At 39.8% G+C, this 16,954-nt stretch overlaps 1 protein-coding gene across 4 annotated transcripts in view; it reads right to left on the bottom strand.

Annotated features, from left to right (window-relative positions):
- The window catches only part of cpne5b (copine Vb), a 116,908-nt gene extending 102,784 nt beyond the window's left edge, over positions 1–14,124 (bottom strand). The window contains exons 1-2 of one of the 4 annotated variants that reach the window (XM_051413875.1): positions 13,935–14,124; positions 13,479–13,751 (exon numbers count right to left, since the gene is read on the bottom strand). In XM_051413875.1, the coding sequence (XP_051269835.1) occupies positions 13,479–13,597 (119 nt within the window). In that variant the 5' untranslated portion in view covers positions 13,598–13,751; positions 13,935–14,124. Of the gene's footprint in view, positions 1–13,478; positions 13,791–13,934 lie in introns of all 4 variants that reach the window. The other 3 variants (XM_051413872.1, XM_051413874.1, XM_051413873.1) reach the window with 3 other exon arrangements.
- Positions 14,125–16,954: the final 2,830 nt, after the last annotated feature.

The following is a 16,954-nucleotide window of genomic DNA, read 5'->3' as shown; positions in this document are numbered from 1 at the left end:
CAGCAGAACAGACACTGTCCAGCAAGAGAAAGCAGCACTACCCACAACCTTTGATCCTCTTTATTATCTCCACCAGCGGCCACAATATTAGGTCTGACAAGTACATGTTTTTCTGATCTCAAACTAGAAGAAGAAGATTGCTTTTTGTGCCAAAAAAAACAGTGTAAAATAAGTAGTTTGAAATAAAATCCCTTTTTTGATGCTATTTATTGTCTGCATTCTTTCAGCAATGGCCATTCAGTATATTTGCATTCTGTAATTACCTGTTTGTATAGTAGTTTTCAATGCTGGTGGCAGAGTCCGCCATTCCCTTGGAATCAAATTATCAATACCAAGGAAATCAGAGGCAACATTAAGTGCATGTAATCCATCGTTTCTATTTTGTAATTTTATCTAGTTGGTGTCAGTGACTCTGTAAACTGTTAAAGGTTCAGTATGTACGATTTAGTGGCATATAGCAGTAAGTAAGAGATTGCAACTCTCTTGCCTCACCATCCTCTTCCAAGGACAATCTACTACTACTATTATCTTCATTTTATGCCAATACACCTTCTACATGTTACACACTGTACTTTGGGTAAACATATATTAAGTAGATGTTGCTGCTTTAAAATAAAGCAGGTAATAACTATACACCTGGAAGTTCCGGTATTGGTTATAGTTTTGCGTGTTTAACAAATCCTAGGCTTAAAAGCCCCTTTCAGATTCATTTAGGTAAAAAATCCATGATGGTGAAGCTAAAAAGAAACTTTTTTTACCCCCTAAAAGTCTGATGTTTTAAAAAGATGAGATTTTCATCCAGCAATGATAATTTGTCACTCAACAAAAGCAGAGTGTTTTCCTCAAGGACATTTAAGGTAGGATGGATTGTAATAAGAAGGCTATCTGCACAGTCTTGAATGAAAAAGCATTGCCAGGGAGACAAAATGAAAGGGACGTGTGGATGAAGGGAAGGGAGGAGTCAGTGAGGAATGAGGAGGAAAGAACAAGGTAAAAAGAGGGGTGAGCTCAAAGAGAGGAGTTATTAAAAAGAAAGGACCAGCCAGATGGGGAAGGGAGAAAAGAGGTAACATAGAGGAAGCAATAGAGGAAAATGTGGAGGTGGAAAAAGGATGGTAATGTGTTTATAGGAGCAGTGGGTAAAGCATTATGCAACACAGTCACTCATCTTATCTTGTCATGTGTGCTTTCTTATCACTTGGTTGCTTTATTATTTTGCTGTTATAAATATGTAATACATTATATATGTGCTTTAATAGTGATAAATCCACATTTTGTACAAGTTTAGACCTCCTCTACAAATAATGTTCTTTAATCCATCTTATGCCCATAACAAAATGAGCAGTAGCAATTCATAAACAAAGCTCTCTTCATAGCCTCAATCATCCGAGTCCAAACTGTAGTGCTGGCATTGCTTTAGTGTCGGATCGATGGCAGAACCAAGCAGGATCGTTTTTCCCACCAGCTGTTGAATTATTCAGGCCAGGACTTCCTCTGGGGAGAATCCTGCTCAGCCTGCCAGACAGACACAGCGAGCTTGCAGCCTGGCAGGGAGGCTCAGGATCATCACAAAATTCCCAACAGCATGGACTGTGCCGTAGCCCAAGTCAACACAGGTCAGTTAACAGGCAGTGTTACAAACTGCGTGGCTGGGACCCTGACAAACTGTGGTTCATTGATCATTTATGATTTTCATCATCTGTTTTTTGACTTGTTTTTTGTATATTTTGTGAAATTAGCTTGTATTTTGTTGAACTGAACTGTATAAATGAAAGAGTGCCAAGAAATGTCCACCTCTCTGCCTTTACATTATTCTGGAAGTGCAGCACGATTCCTGAGACCAAAAGCAAAATGAAACTGAAAGTTAGACCATACTAAAAATAATATCCTAAGAGAAAAAGTTTGGAAACTGCTTTAAAGTAGGTCGGTGTAAAATGTGTGATTGTTTCAGTGAAGTGGGTCACTGTAGAGACAGGATCTTGTTGTTGGACATCCCTCTTTTGCCTTCCCCTAAAACATGCTCCTTTAGCTAATGATAGATAGCTAAAGTCATTCACTGGCAGTTGGAAATATTATTAAGACTGAGAGTCTACAGTCATGCTAGGAGCTCTGTGAACCTGTACACAGTGGGAGCTAAATGCTAAAATGCTCACAATAAAAATGCTAACATGCTGGTATTTGGCAGTTATAATATTAGTTTGGCATGTTAATATGTTATTAGCACTAAATACAAAGTACAGGTGAGGCTGATGGGAAAGTCAAAGGATCATTAGGTGATTAGGATTCTGTGTCTGGGGACCATGTCTGTACAAAATTTCATGTGCAATCTATCCAATTATTGTCGACAGACGAACAGACCGGCACTGCCATCTCTAGAGCCATACTGATAACACAGCAAAAAACTGCAGAAATCCCTAAATATATTGCAGAGGTTACAAAATAAGACAAATTACTTCAAAAGTTTATAATGACGTTGTTACTGTGAGAAAAAAACAAAAAAACATTTAAAAGTGTTTCAGCAAATACTGTCAGGATTAGAAAATGCCAGCATTATTCATACCTTGATGAGCTGACAAAAAAAATACAGCTTTATTTACAGTCATTTGTTTGAATTAAAATCCTCAACAGTAACTGTCCTAAACTACCACGAATGCAATCACATCATAATGAATGCAGCCAGGAGACCAAGAAACACACACATACACGTACATCTACACACGCACACACATACATCCATTATCTAGTTTCCCTCAGGGCATTGGTAGCTCCATAATCAAATCCAGTCATCTCACCCACACACTTTCGCACACATCTCCAGCTTTGCTGTACCACACAGGACAATCTTGCCCAATCAGTCCGCCTTTCCATGGGGGGGCACAGAGCCAGAGCTGAAATAGCACCACAGGCTCAGAAAAGGCATAAAATCTCACATCTACTCTGAGAAACTCAATCACATATCACTCACTACAAGATGCTGACTAGCCCAGAAAACTGGCTTTGTAAACAATGGGATGGCATTAGGCTGTTTTCATTCATTTCTCAGTCTTGTGTAAAAAAACAAAAAAAACAAAAGTTAGATTAATTATATGGTCTGGACTTATTTTGAGGATTTGTGTGGAATGTCAATAAGCTTTAAAGGTCCCACAGGTACAGTTTGGGAAGGATTTGCAAATTAGTAATCTCAAATTAGCTGCACCTATACTTACAAATACTACAGCCGCTGCAATGATGCTTCAAATGCTTCAACTGAAAATCTTTAACATAAAACATATATCACCTTATGTAATATGGTTAAATTGGACACGTGGTGACTTTGGTGGTGGATTGCAATGTTTCTGCTCATTGGCTCCGTCAGATGCCAATGGGGAGAAATACTGGCAAATCCAGACCCGAGGCCACATACCTGCAGCAAGCTGAGCTCATTAGCCCCACGATCTCAAATTACCATCACCACGTCAGGAAAATTTGTTCAAATAAGCATGATGCTATTATTGGAATATGTGACATATATATAACTCATAGTAAGCTGCAACATGTGCAGGCAGCTCACTGAGTGCTCCTAAAAAGAGACCTCATCTGGAAAGTCTTGACACCAGCAAGCATTCTTGCTGTTGCTCCACAACGACTGGAAATGTCCGATCACCTGCGTTCACTGGCATGCCATTCAAAACAAATAAGTTCATTGTATTCAATTAGGATGCATGACTTGTGGTGGATGTGGTCCTAGCGCGAATGAAAAAGCCCCATCTTTCTAATTGCCAGGTGATAGTAGCTGTCCACAGCTGTGACTCACTTTCCTCAATAGCTTTGACTGAGAGCTATTAAGCTCCCATTACTCCATCACATATGCTGAGGACAGATGCTTCAACCACTGCACAATGGGTGCAATTCACACAGCTAAATGACTGTGCATGCACCTGTCTTGTTTATCAGAAGGTTTTGATGCTCAGACTTTTAGTGCATTGTATGTTTTTTTATGTTTTTCTTAAAATTTCAAGAGACAAATTTTTCAAATTTTTGACAGGTATGTCTTTGAGGTGACTTTGGAAACTTACAATATATTTACCATTTGAAAACAGCAATACTGTATTACCTCTTTTATATGCAATTTCACACATGTCACACACGTATTAACAGTGATTTATTGCAGCACAAACAGCACAGCAAATCTGTAATTTAGAGACTTTAATGATGTGTGCATATCTTCTTTTTAGTAGTTTGTTTCTGACCTTTCGGAAATAAGTATATGCATGTGTACTCACTAACACTGAAAATGTCCCTGCATCTGGTCTTATGAATGAAGATAATGATTCCATTGGATGTAAATTTTGCATTAGGAATTTTGCCTGCTGGTGCGATGCGCACCGTCTCCTCTTTTTATGAGAAAAGTGGAGAAAAGATCATTTACCTTTAGGCTGTGGGCAATCACTCATCTGTAATTAAAACTAAGCATTATACAAGTTGTATAATACAAATATTGTATCTGTTCTCTTCACAGACTGCATTTATTTGCTGTGAGCTCTGTGAGTTTTAGTGCCTGCAGAGATGTGGCCTCTTAGCTTTGTTAGTTGCAACTTAAAATCCAAATTAATCCAATTATGCAATAAAATAATAAGACTCATGAGAAACCGATAGCTATCCCTCAGTCCAGTGTAACTTTGATAAAATGCTAATCAGGGAGCCGAGACAAGCAAGTCATAGACCCCTGGTCAGATGTTAATAATGGCTCCTCCAATTAGACAGATGACTCAAGTGACCCATGATTCCCCACATATAGATCAAACATGTGTAAACAAGAATCAGTCCCTGACCAGAGGCAAGATTAAGAAACAAAGTTCTACTTTCACAGTAGGAACAAATGTGCGAATGTGTTTATCATGTGAAATGCAAACAGATTTATTTATTTTTTTGCTGCTGCAAACCAAGATTTGAAAATTACAATCTCGTAATAAACTTCTTCCAATATTAAATTATGCTATTTATTCATTTTCAATACCCTTTGCGATAATGGAAACATAATTTATGTATTGTTCGGTTATGTCTGACAGTGTAGCCGTGAACGTTGGAGCTTTCACCCCTTGCAGTAAAGCTGGCTGTAACATCACTGATAGCATGGGGCTTGAAAAGAGCAATGATAAAATTTTGATGGTAAGTGAAATGAACGAAATGGAAAATATTACTTTCACAAACAGGAAAACAGCTTTGAAGGTTGGCCTTTTAGGATGTCACAAATGAGAAATTGCAGCCAAATATCCAATAAATTATGGACCATAGTGAAAAGATTCCTTTTTGGAGAATCAATCACACCAAAAAATATTTGCAAAAAGAAAAAAAAAAAGAACTGAATAGATTATGAGGATGTATTCTGGAGTGGAGAAAAATCCCTAATGTTACTGTAGTTGTATTTATGTCCCTTAAATAAAACTGTACTTGACTGGAAGTTGTTTGAGAAGCAGTCTGCCTTCTAGCAATGGTTACATTTCATGGCTCTTGGCACCAAACAGAGGTCACATACTCACACCCCCAAACTGAAATCATGAAGTCATTTTAACCCTCTAACATGTTTACTGGTCACAGTCTCTTTTTGCTATTTGGGACACAGAGAGAAGGAGCGAGACCTTCAGTCCAATAAATTTGACTTTGTCTTCCCATGACTTCTCTGCTCTTGCCAGCAAGCCTGTCAGCCAGAGAGCACAGATCAAAGCCTCTTTTCAGCCTCTCAGCCACTAAAGCCAGCATGACAGTGAGCCATCATTAACACACACGGAGAGCGTTACCCCTCTTCCTTTGGACTTAACATCACTTATGTTCGGCAGCTGTCGACCACAGCCTCGCCGGACCTAGTTTGTATTCAAAGAGATTCTCTCACCCAGGCATGAGAGCTGAAAGATACAAGCTTGATACAAGTGTGGATGGAAAAATTTGATTGGTACAGGAATGAGACAGTTAAATCTCGGCAGCAGAGCTGACAGAGCTGATTATAGCCTTTGCTGTGTTAAGACGCTGACAACTGAACAGTGCTGCTGTCAGGGCTGGAGGGGATTATTGGGTGTTGGGTGAGGAGTGACGGATAAAAATCAGCATCTTTACAGTATCATGGTAATAAAAGTTTTAAAAAAAATTAAAATTATAATAGTGAATTTAACAGAAAAGATGATGACATTTTATATTTTAGTCATATAAAAAAGCAAGTAAAGGAAAATGTTTTTTTTAAGTGTGGATGTGTGCTCTTGACGTGCACATTTATCATCTTTTAAACATGCCTACAGTCCACTTTATTGATTTAGTGAAAGCATTAGTCACAGTCTATCCATCAGTGTACAGAAGGCACTGAAAAGAAGGCATTTAAAAAAGGCAAATAACAGCATTGAACTGTGAAAGATAGTATGGAGCTCAGAAATTGTGTTTCCTGTCTACGATGCACTCACCCGAGGTGTTAGTAAGTAAGTAAGAGTGTAGAAAATAATTGATTGGTTCTGCCAGGTCAGGAGAAAAGAGCACTTCATGCTGTAGAGGAATCAAAATGTCTTTTGTTTGCAAACGGTTACACAGAGACACACCAACATTGAATATGCTTTCTGTAGATCACTGCAGTCTTGAAACAAAAGACTGATCAAATAGAAGCTGATGCATATTTAATATGCTTCTGCTGCTTCTAAGCTTCATAAATTCTTTTAATTTGTCTCCCAACTAAACCGTGTTGCTGTTACAAAACACCCTTAACACACACACGTGTAACCACACAGCTGTCTAAGCGGAAAAAGAAAAAGGTGGAAAAGAAAAGGTTGTGAGCTGCTATCACCAGATTTTGTGCAATGGCCCCCAAGAGGCCAGGTCTGTGTAGGAGATGGTTGGAGTCAGAGAGAGGCAGAGAAGCAGACTCATCAGTGTTGCAGGTGTTAGAGTGCCCTGGTCTGTGGTGCTCCTCCAGCCTAATAACTCTGCAGCTTATACAGAGTGAAGTCAAAGGAAAAGGAACAAGATCTGTGTGGCCTCAACAAGGAAAAAATCCTGTAAGTGGAGACTGATCCACTAAAAATGTAATGCATAAACTATAAGCAGATGATTCCCACAGCTTAAGAAAGTGTGTGTGTGTGTGTGTGTGTGTGTGTGTGTGTGTGTGTGTGTGTGTGTGTGTGTGTGTGTGTGTGAGGTGTGAAGAGCCAGTAGGTAGAGGTGGTAGTGTGATGACCCCTATGGTTGCACAAAGCCAGTTTAGGCCAAACAGAACATCTCTGTCTCTCTTTGGATATTTTAGGGTTGTTGGTATGTTTTAATTTTCAGATCTTTGTATGTAGAAGATAAAATCAACTTTTAGTTTTTTCTCCTCTGTTTTGTCATTTTAGTCATCTCTCTCTCTCTCTCTCTCTCTCTCTCTCTCTCTCTCTCTCTCTCTGCTGATAAAGTCTCTCTGTTTTTTGTCACTTCTTCAGTCTGCCTTTTCCTTGCTTTTATCTACATGCCCATAATCGCACATAACTAGCACAAGTTAATTAAAGTATTAATGGAATATTAATACTTCAGAACTTTATGGGACATCTATATATAACTAACTTTGCATTTATTTCAGAGTTTTACCAATCATAATAGCGTAATACCATACGGCAGGAGTTTTCAACATGCCAGAGCATTACTGTACTCTGTATCTAAAGAGTTTGGAGCTTCAAAAGAACAAAAGAGTTAGGGAAACATATTGGTTCTAAAGTAAGTTGCTAGCATAGGCTATACCATATCATATCATATCAATGTCATAATCTTACTAGTGGAAGAAAATTATGTTTTTTATCGCAAAACCATGTTTTACTATTAAGTGCCTGTATTACCGACATGTATTTCTAAGAGGTTTTGCCAACATGCCACACTGTGTAGCTGGAAGTATCAGTTCATTTGAGCTGTGCTTTCCCTCCAAAACTGGGGTTCATTTTGAAACTCCATCATCGTTCTTATTTCCTCTCATTTACAGCTCGTGCTCACATTTTACAGAAATGTTGCGTCACATAAATGAGCGAGACTCATTGCAGCCCCTGTGCTGTTTGTGATATTAAAATTAAATCACCTGCAAAGAGCAGGAATTTAACATTTTTATCACTTGTCTGTAGGTTTCTTTTTAAACACGCCGGCCTCTTATTTGCATTTCTTAAAGCATTCACTTCCATGTCCTCCAGTCACAGTGCAATAACGAGCATGCCCACACCCATATGTTTCTCATCTCAATCTGTCTTTGTTTATCTGCTCCCTCGCCATCCACCCTATTTTTCATCTCTCCCTGCCTCTATCTCTCTCTAACAACACCTAATTTTCCCTACCCAGCTTAAGTCAGTTAGGCTGTATGACACTGGGCAGTGCGCCCAGTTGTTTGTGCCACAAAATTACTGAAAGCATGTGAGTGTGAGAGTGAGAGAGAGAGAGAGAGAGAGAGAGAGAGAGGCAGAGAGAGGTTTATCTTACTTGGTGGTGGTGGGGGGGTTATCTGCAAGAAAATTATGTTGCAGTTTGCAACGCTGAGCTCATGTTTTATAAACCACATTCTTCATATGGTTAATTAGCTTCAGTGATGCTTTGGGTGCAGTACATATTCACAGCAAAAGTGCTCAGACCTAGAGAGATGAGAAGTGAAAGAGCAAGGGAAATCAGAGTGATGTGAAGCCGTGTTGTTGGGTCTCCCGAGGGGTTTTCTTCACTGTGTGAGATGCTTTCATATCCGTCCCAGATCCGTTAAAGGAACCTATCAAATGCTGGAATCATGGTCCTCGTAAGCGCAAATCTATATGCAAATGCAGACCATCCAGACATTTAGCAGAGGAATTTGATCATAGCAACACATGCAATGCCTGCCCTGCACTCAGGAAACAAGCTGAGAAATCCCACATCCCCGCTGTTGGGGAGCCACGCACTAACTACAGGAATAGAATCATTATATCACGACCACAAGCCACCAATTAGAGTAAAATTCAGCCACTACAAGATCCATCTTCACCTCACTGCAGATCGAAGATTTGGTGTCACTCAAGAAATGGACAATCCAATAATGGTTTAATTGGTTCTCTCTGCTCTGAGTTTAGTCAGTGTGAACTTTGACCTGGTGCTCGTTGGCAGATAGTCACATCTCACCCTTCCTAACCTCTATTTGGTACCCACCAATCATCCCCTTGCACATACATGTAAGATGCATTCAGTAATATTCTGACAACCAGATATACTCTTAAAATTGATGTTTAGTTAGAAACATGTTTTTTCTTTTACTTTTTAACATCAACTCACCCTTTATTAAAATGAATTCCAGATTTTGCCATTTACTATAGAATCAATCTTTTCCAGTAGTAGAGGGCTGTTAGAGCTAAACCCTCATAAATTTTGATTTTGATCTTGACTGTATGGTCTTGCCTAGCCCTAAATGTTGCCTCTCATGTATTTTTATCATTATATCCGAGTCACAGAGCATCTGTTCTTCTGAAAAATGAATACCCAGTGACATTTAAAATAACAAAAAGGTCATTTTTAACAACACTTACCTTTGTTCTAACCATAAAAAAAGATTTAACCATCCCAATCCAAAGATGGTAGCCAGAAAGTACATATCTCCTTGGTCAGTTTTATTATCAGTTATAATTCTCTATATTAATGTTACTTTCTATTATTTTATATTTTCAGATGAAAATAATGCTGTTATATATTTCATGTGTCATACAAAACAAGCAACTTGACACTAACCCTGCAGGTAACACAACAGGTAGTGTGTCAAACGTTTTTTTGTTTGTTTTTTTGCATAAAGCTTCAGGCTCAAGTTATTTTCAAATTAAATTTAAGATAATTCTCTTTTTCTTGACTCTGTAAATTGTCTGAGTTGATGTATGTCATGTGTTGCAAGTACATACGTGATGCACACTGGGAATGCATTGCATTAGCCTAGCAAGTTACCAGTCAGTACTGGATGAAACAAAGCAAAAACTTACAAAAGGGTTGTTTCTTTTAATTCCCCAATGTACTGCTACTAAACCCAAGTCTTATTAGAAGTTAGGTTTTGTGCTGGTGGGCTGATATTCTCGCTTGGTCTATTACTCAGATAACTTATTTTTTATATGTGAAAAATGCTCTCTAAAGCAAGCACATAACTTTGTCTTTGAAGGAGAAATAACAAAAATATATCCTTGTCTTGGGTCAGGTTTTGTTTTCAAATTCAGCAGTACCAGGCAGGCTCAATCAGGTCTCTAGAGTGAGGACATAATGTTTGTCAGGAGCTTCATCTTGAGGGGAAATTTTTTTAATGTTTTTATTGTGCGTCAAATTAGTATTTTTTTGCCAGATGGTTAAAGGAGTCTTTAAGGATTCTGGAAACTACCTTCTGGGTAAGATTTGGGGATTTCAGAAAGACTGATGCTTAACTTAATGTAATGATAATACATGAGAGGCACAAACTGGGGATGTGGGTCTACAGTTGTGGTGAAATAAAATTCGCTTTAGAAACACCAAATCGTAGTTGCTTAGTTATGCGGATTTCTTGCATTGGCTCCAGCACACAGCAACATAGCTACCAGTAATGCCAGATGAGCTCATTGCTTATCAATACCACTCTCAGCAGATGGTGCTCCTCCATTGACTGACCTACTCTTCAATACACAAGCCAGACAGTCTCTCATCAGCTGAGACTGGTAAATGGCTATGGGGCACATTAGACACATAAGTACTTCTTTATGATGTTTGAATTGACTGGACAGTCAGACAGTGGAGCAGGAATGGGACAACAGACTTCAACTAGCTTGTGAATGGCAATGGAGGGATTGAACACAGGGCTGAACTGAGGACTTCGGCTTTGGCTTTGTGGCTGCAGGATTAACACCTCCGCTTTCCTGTCCACATGCCAATTGCACCCTTCTCCCTTAATTTATCCCCAGGAACCAGCCCATTGACTGACAAGCCCTGTGGGAGTGTAAACACCAGACACAAGACACAGGTTGCATTTTGGCCCCACTATTTTGCTGTAGTGTCAAACTGTTTCAAGCTTTCCCACTAAACAAATGTGCTTGAAATGACACATGGTGTCTGTCTGTTCATATATTATATATAAAACTAAATCCTGATTCTCAAATTAGCACTAAACAGATTGCAAATGCAGAATAACTCCACGTTTGCAACTTCCTGCCACCAAATCCGTCAGTCTCCTCCCCTCCATTAATGAAAGACAAACCAATTCCTATCACCCCCCCCCTCATTTGTCACTGGTCCTGATAATGATATGTTGTCAAAAGCAGGGTGTGTAGCCTTAAATAAGGGGTATTAACCCAGAGGGAACAGCTATCATCATGGTTTGGAGGTTTTAGAGATTGTACATGATGACAAAGGGAGAATAGTGAAGAAGACCCAACAGGGAGCCTCTTCTCTTGAATAGGAATCTGACTCACACAACATCTTTAAAGCGGATTTAGAGGATTTGTGAGGCCTTGAACTGTTATAACTGTTATAAGTGTTTGAATGTGACAGAAAGATTTAACTGTTGTGTTCTTCTGCTTCAAGAGTGCTACAGTCGCCTACCATTTATTATAACTTAACAGAAATTGCAGTGTATGTTGGAAAATTTTATCTTTTGTAGAGTCAAGGTGTTCTTTAAAGCTCATCTGCTATCCATGGCAACCCTATATCAAGCATGATCACAGTAAACCCACCCCCTAATCAGTAAGCTTGTTCAGAGTATGTTACATATATGTATTCCATACAAATTACATCATAATTACGTCATTTAAAGTTTTAATCTTGTATGCATTAAATGTGTGCTTTACTAAGATGAACTCTCACAACTTTTCCTGCTCTCTCTTGCTCTTATTCTGTCTCTCTCTCACACATACACACACACACACACACACACACACACCTCAAAGCGTCAGAGAAACAGGAGGGAAAGCATCAACCCTCCCCTTTCGATTAATGATTTCCTCTTCCAAACTCCTTTCTAGTAGGAGGCATCTGCACCACAACAGCACAGGAGCACACACACATACACACACGTTGTCAGAGAAAGAATTTGCATAAATGCAGGGGGTTGTCAGAATAGGATTCATCATTTACCTGAATGGTGTTTAATTGCATCACTGAGGCATGTAATCCCAATCACCTCATCGTTACAAGCTGAAAAACACAAAATCCCAAACCATGCAAGGCTCCAACTCGTATGCAACACTTTGCTAGCCGTCCTTTCTGCCTCTAAACTGATTTTCTACCATCACCCACCATTTCCTACACAACACAAACAGGCAAACCGTTGTTCATTCAGCAAATTGAAACACACTCACTTCTTGCCAGGGTCTGGGTTGTTGTTGTTTTGTTTTTTTTTACTCTGCGCTCTGAGAGATGTGGCAGCGAGCTTCACTGAACATCAGAAACCCCATCAATAATGCACACACAGCTTGTTATAGCTCAAACTCACTCTGCTTCGATGGCTCACCAACCTAAGATCCAGCATCAAAGACCAGAAAGATTGTGTGCGTGCGTGTGTGTGTGAGGATGCGCACACATGCCAGCACTTGAGTTTATGTCTGAGAGGCAAAAGGCGTTGAAAGCACTGACTTTAAAACCTTTGCTAATGGGAAGGGGAGTGGCTGTTTATTCTCACTGAACAAGCGCTGCAGGGAAATTCATTTGTTGAGGGCGGATTTATTTTCCTGAAGCACTGTCTGAAAAGGAAATACCTTTGAACTGAATAATGAAGAATGGGACTAAGATTGAGGTCAGGGACACTAGCGCTGTGTGAATGTGATGTAAACCTTTGAATCTTTAACATCCAGTACTTTGTAAAGAATGCAGGAGAGGAAGGAAAAAGGCTTTCAGTGCTTTGCTGGTGTTAAAAGCAGCCAGTGGTTACAGCGAAGACAGTATGGGCTTCAATATGAAAGAGGCTTCTGCATGAACAGATGCTACAAGAGGAGATGTGTCTAATATACACTGCCATCCATATATCCACAGAAGGAAGACAAAGCAGCCTCAATTATGTGCTCAGATTAGATTACATTTTTACATTTTGGTACAATGTATAGCACCACGAACCACATAAGGTGGTTCTTACTGTTATCACTCAGCATTACAATGAGTTTGTCTCACATGGCTCACCCTTTTTTTCCCTTTAATATCTAACAGCAATGGATGTGAAACACATGCATGCATTTAAGTTTTTTTTTTTTTTTTTTTTTTTTTTTTTTTTTACTTTTTCTCAAACAAATCATCAAAATCTCTCACTGCAAAGAGTCTTAGTTGATAGATTAAAAAAACAACTTACTTGATAAGTAAACCAACTCTGTCCCCACCCAAAACCTGCAGCTATAATGCGTTTTACCACTGTGCCGGATAAGTTGTCACCATTCATTACAGATCACCCTCTCACTGAACAATCCAAAGTAAATCCCACGGAAAGGGTGGGGCGCAGTCGCAACTTTTCTACCACACTGCACACCGAACTTTCCTGACCGTGTCCGGCGGACGCTTCCACTCACCTGCAGGAGACGGTGATTTCTACTTTGGTGGCGGGGATGTTGCCGGTTATCGGGTCGAAGTCGTACACCGATGACATGTCCTCTAGCTTGTCCATAACGTCTCCCTCCATCATCTCCATCACCAGATCTCTGGGTGGCTCAGGTCCGATCCGCGAACCGTACAGCCTGGTCCTGACGGAGCGCGTCGAGTCTCCGCTGACTCCAGAGACCAGATCGGAGACCAGACGGCCTCCGGTCCGACCCGGTGAGGCAGCCACTTCACAGTTGTTGAAGCTGGAGAGGAGGGAGGGAGGAGGGGAGGGGGGGTAGGCGCTGAGTGAGTGGACACCAGCAAAAAAAAAAAAAAAATCAGAGGCGCACTTGGTTAACTGTCCATGCAGCGTCAATTTTAAAAAATAAAATAAAATAAAATAGAAAATTCTAGGACAGTATCTGAGATTACTGTTGCGCTCTCACCGACCGGCTGCACATCACATGGAGAGCTGGACTCCTCTCTGCGCTTTGTCTTCAGTCTGTGCGCACAGCAGAGCGTGTGAGGAGGAAAAAAAGGCTAGATACTCTCAAACACACCCATCCTCCTCCCACACGGAATTACACTCAAGTGCTTGCTGCCCATGCCCCGGTGCTGCTGCTGTTGCTGTCACCCTGCAAACTGCATCAGTGCTGTTCACTGAGAGAGTGTGCGAGTGGCTGGCATTGTTATTTAATCACCCACTGATGTCACTTAATATTTAACACTTTATCTGAGGTTTGGTAGCTTGAAATCATTAAATAAAGACATAAGTTGTGAGACATGTTGCTCAGCTGCGGTTCCAAACCTGGTGGTCGGGACCCTCTAATGGGTCGCAGGATACATTTAAAGGGTATGGAGATGGTTAACATGGTAGGATGTATGTTTTTTTTATATGTTTTTCTTTGAATCTTTTAATATGTGTTGTTGAATCATTTTACCTCGACATTCTCTGTCTGAGAAGAAGCAGTCACTTGGTGGATATGACAAGGTTTGTTTCAATGGGTCACAAGCCAAAAAAGTTAGGAAGGGCTACAGTAGAGAGACTTTGGGGTAAAAAAAAAAAACATTTCAGCACCACAGCAATGGACAGCTCCCAACTCCTTCAGCTCCATAATAGTGGAAAACAGCAGAAACTCCTTCAGCCTTCAATACTCACTGAGTAACAACTCAACCGAAGATGTTTAATCCAAAGGAATTTGGACTTGGAGATAAAGTCCTCATTGGGTAGTAGTTTTCTGTGCTGGGGGAGCCATGACATTTTAAGAAATTTAGTTACCAATTAAAATGTGTTCATGCTGGCTGATTTAAAAATCAATATTAATTACAAGAAGGGAATTACATAGAGACTTAATGGCCGCCATCCATCATTAGCCTGTTGTATGCAGCGAGACCTGCTTTATGTAAACCACATTGTAATGAATATGCTAAACTGGTGGAACTGCCTGCCAAGAAAGTGATGGGTTTGTCATTTTTTGGATAACCACTGTTCCTAAATGCAGACTGTGTGTGTGTGTGTGTGTGTGTGTGTGTGTGTGTGTGTGTGTGTCTCTCCACCGCCCCACTGTTTATCTCACTCTCTCTGACACTCCACATCTCTCTTTGTCTTTTTATGCATAAACAAAGGACTTACACACATATATGACATGCACGTAAACTAGTAGTGATGAATAAACAAATAACCGTCTGTTTCCCACAGATTGCTGGGTCCATCAAGAAACAAATCACTCTTGACCAACTTGGTCGATATGGAAACAGACATTACATTTCTGGTATCATTGTATGTTTTCCGTCTGTCTCTCGGTCTCTCTCTCTTTCTTTCTTGCTCATTCTCGCACGCACATCACACACACAGAGACACACACAGCTATAAACCATTTTACCACCTTTCATAAATGGGTGCAGAAGCACACAGCTCTCATAGAGCACCTAGAGTCTGGATTCTGGAAATCAATTTATACCGGCACAGGACGCTTCTGCCCACACAGCCCTCAAGCTTTAGGATCAGGAACACACACACACACACACACACACACACACACACACACACACACACACACACACACACACACACACACACACACACAATCATTCTCTCAAACATATGCACCAATGTGGACATATAAAAAAACAAATTAGTTTCTCATATGTTACTGAACGGCCCATAAATAGAGATAAAGAGGCACACACATCCACATACACACCCTTTTCTCTCCAGGATGATTCATGTATTTTAAGGGCTTGCTGTTTAGTGTGGGTGAGCACATTATTGCAGATGTTCCAAGGAGTGGGTTGGCAGGAGCAGGGCCAGAGGACAAAGAAAAAAGAAAAAGGAAAAAAAGGAGGAAAGGGAGGAGGAAGACCTTCTCAACAGCTATTTTGCCAAACCTGCAGCATCCCAAATGCAAAAAAAAATGCATCAAATTAAATTAATATTAGTTGATGATTTATATGGTGGTTTGGTTGTGGAGTCCCACAATCAGATCATTTCTCTAACAAACAACACTCTAATCAATAGCTGACAATTCAAAATAATAATGAAAAAAAAAAACAGCCATTAACACCGGAACATTTGGTATGTGGCTGCAATAAACGCTGGTTTCGATTAAGAACAGATTTTTTCAAAACTGCCACCAAATATTTACACTGTAAAATATTATAATTTTCTGTGTTACTAATGCTGAGAAGAAATAACAGGACCATTAGAAAGGTTTTTATTTTTTTATTTTTAAGAGTGTATTAATTACACTATGCCGCTGCCTGTTCCTAAGAAACAAATATCATGTCTATTTCTGAATATATGAAGGTGTTGGCTTGTGCAGCAGATCAAAAGCAAAGATTTACAAAATACTGGATATCTTCTTTAAATGCTATTGCCATCCAATTGCGATAGACCAGGAGGTGGTCAATGCTTTGTACTGCTGGTCACATTAATAACACCGTGGTGGATTCAAATGTCCCTTTTCCTCCTTCTCTGTCCTATTCTCTCGGCTTCCTGCAGTTTCCTAAGCACTAATTACTGTGTTTATGCTTACTTGCGTCATGCTGTCCAAAAATATCGCCTTTCTGGAAGCAATTATGCAAAAACAGACAAATGCCTTGTCAAACAAGTAGAGCTCCTTACAACAAAATATGTGGGTTTATTTTCTCCCCTCCCTCACAACCTGAAAAATAAAAGCATTTATTTACTACTCTAATCTCATTTCTCAGTTGTCGTAAAAAAAAACATATCAAAATCCACTAATTAACACATTGTGGATGTCCAACTTTAGGCTTATTCCTAAACACAGGAAGTGGTCGGCAAATGCTCGTTAACCAGGGAATCTGTGACGCACACTTTAAAAATGCAGCCTTCTTCTTTAAATCTGACATCAATTAACTATGTCTTTGTCAAAGCTAATATTGTTGTTTGCTGATGGAGGTAATGAAAAGAGTCAGCGGTCGATGGTTAGTGCAGTTTGTGCTT

This window comes from Dicentrarchus labrax, unplaced genomic scaffold, assembly GCF_905237075.1.
Source record: "Dicentrarchus labrax unplaced genomic scaffold, dlabrax2021, whole genome shotgun sequence".
NCBI classification, from domain to species: Eukaryota; Metazoa; Chordata; class Actinopteri; family Moronidae; genus Dicentrarchus; species Dicentrarchus labrax.
Note: the sequence above shows the minus strand (reverse complement) of the source record. Positions and strands in the feature narration are given on the sequence as shown.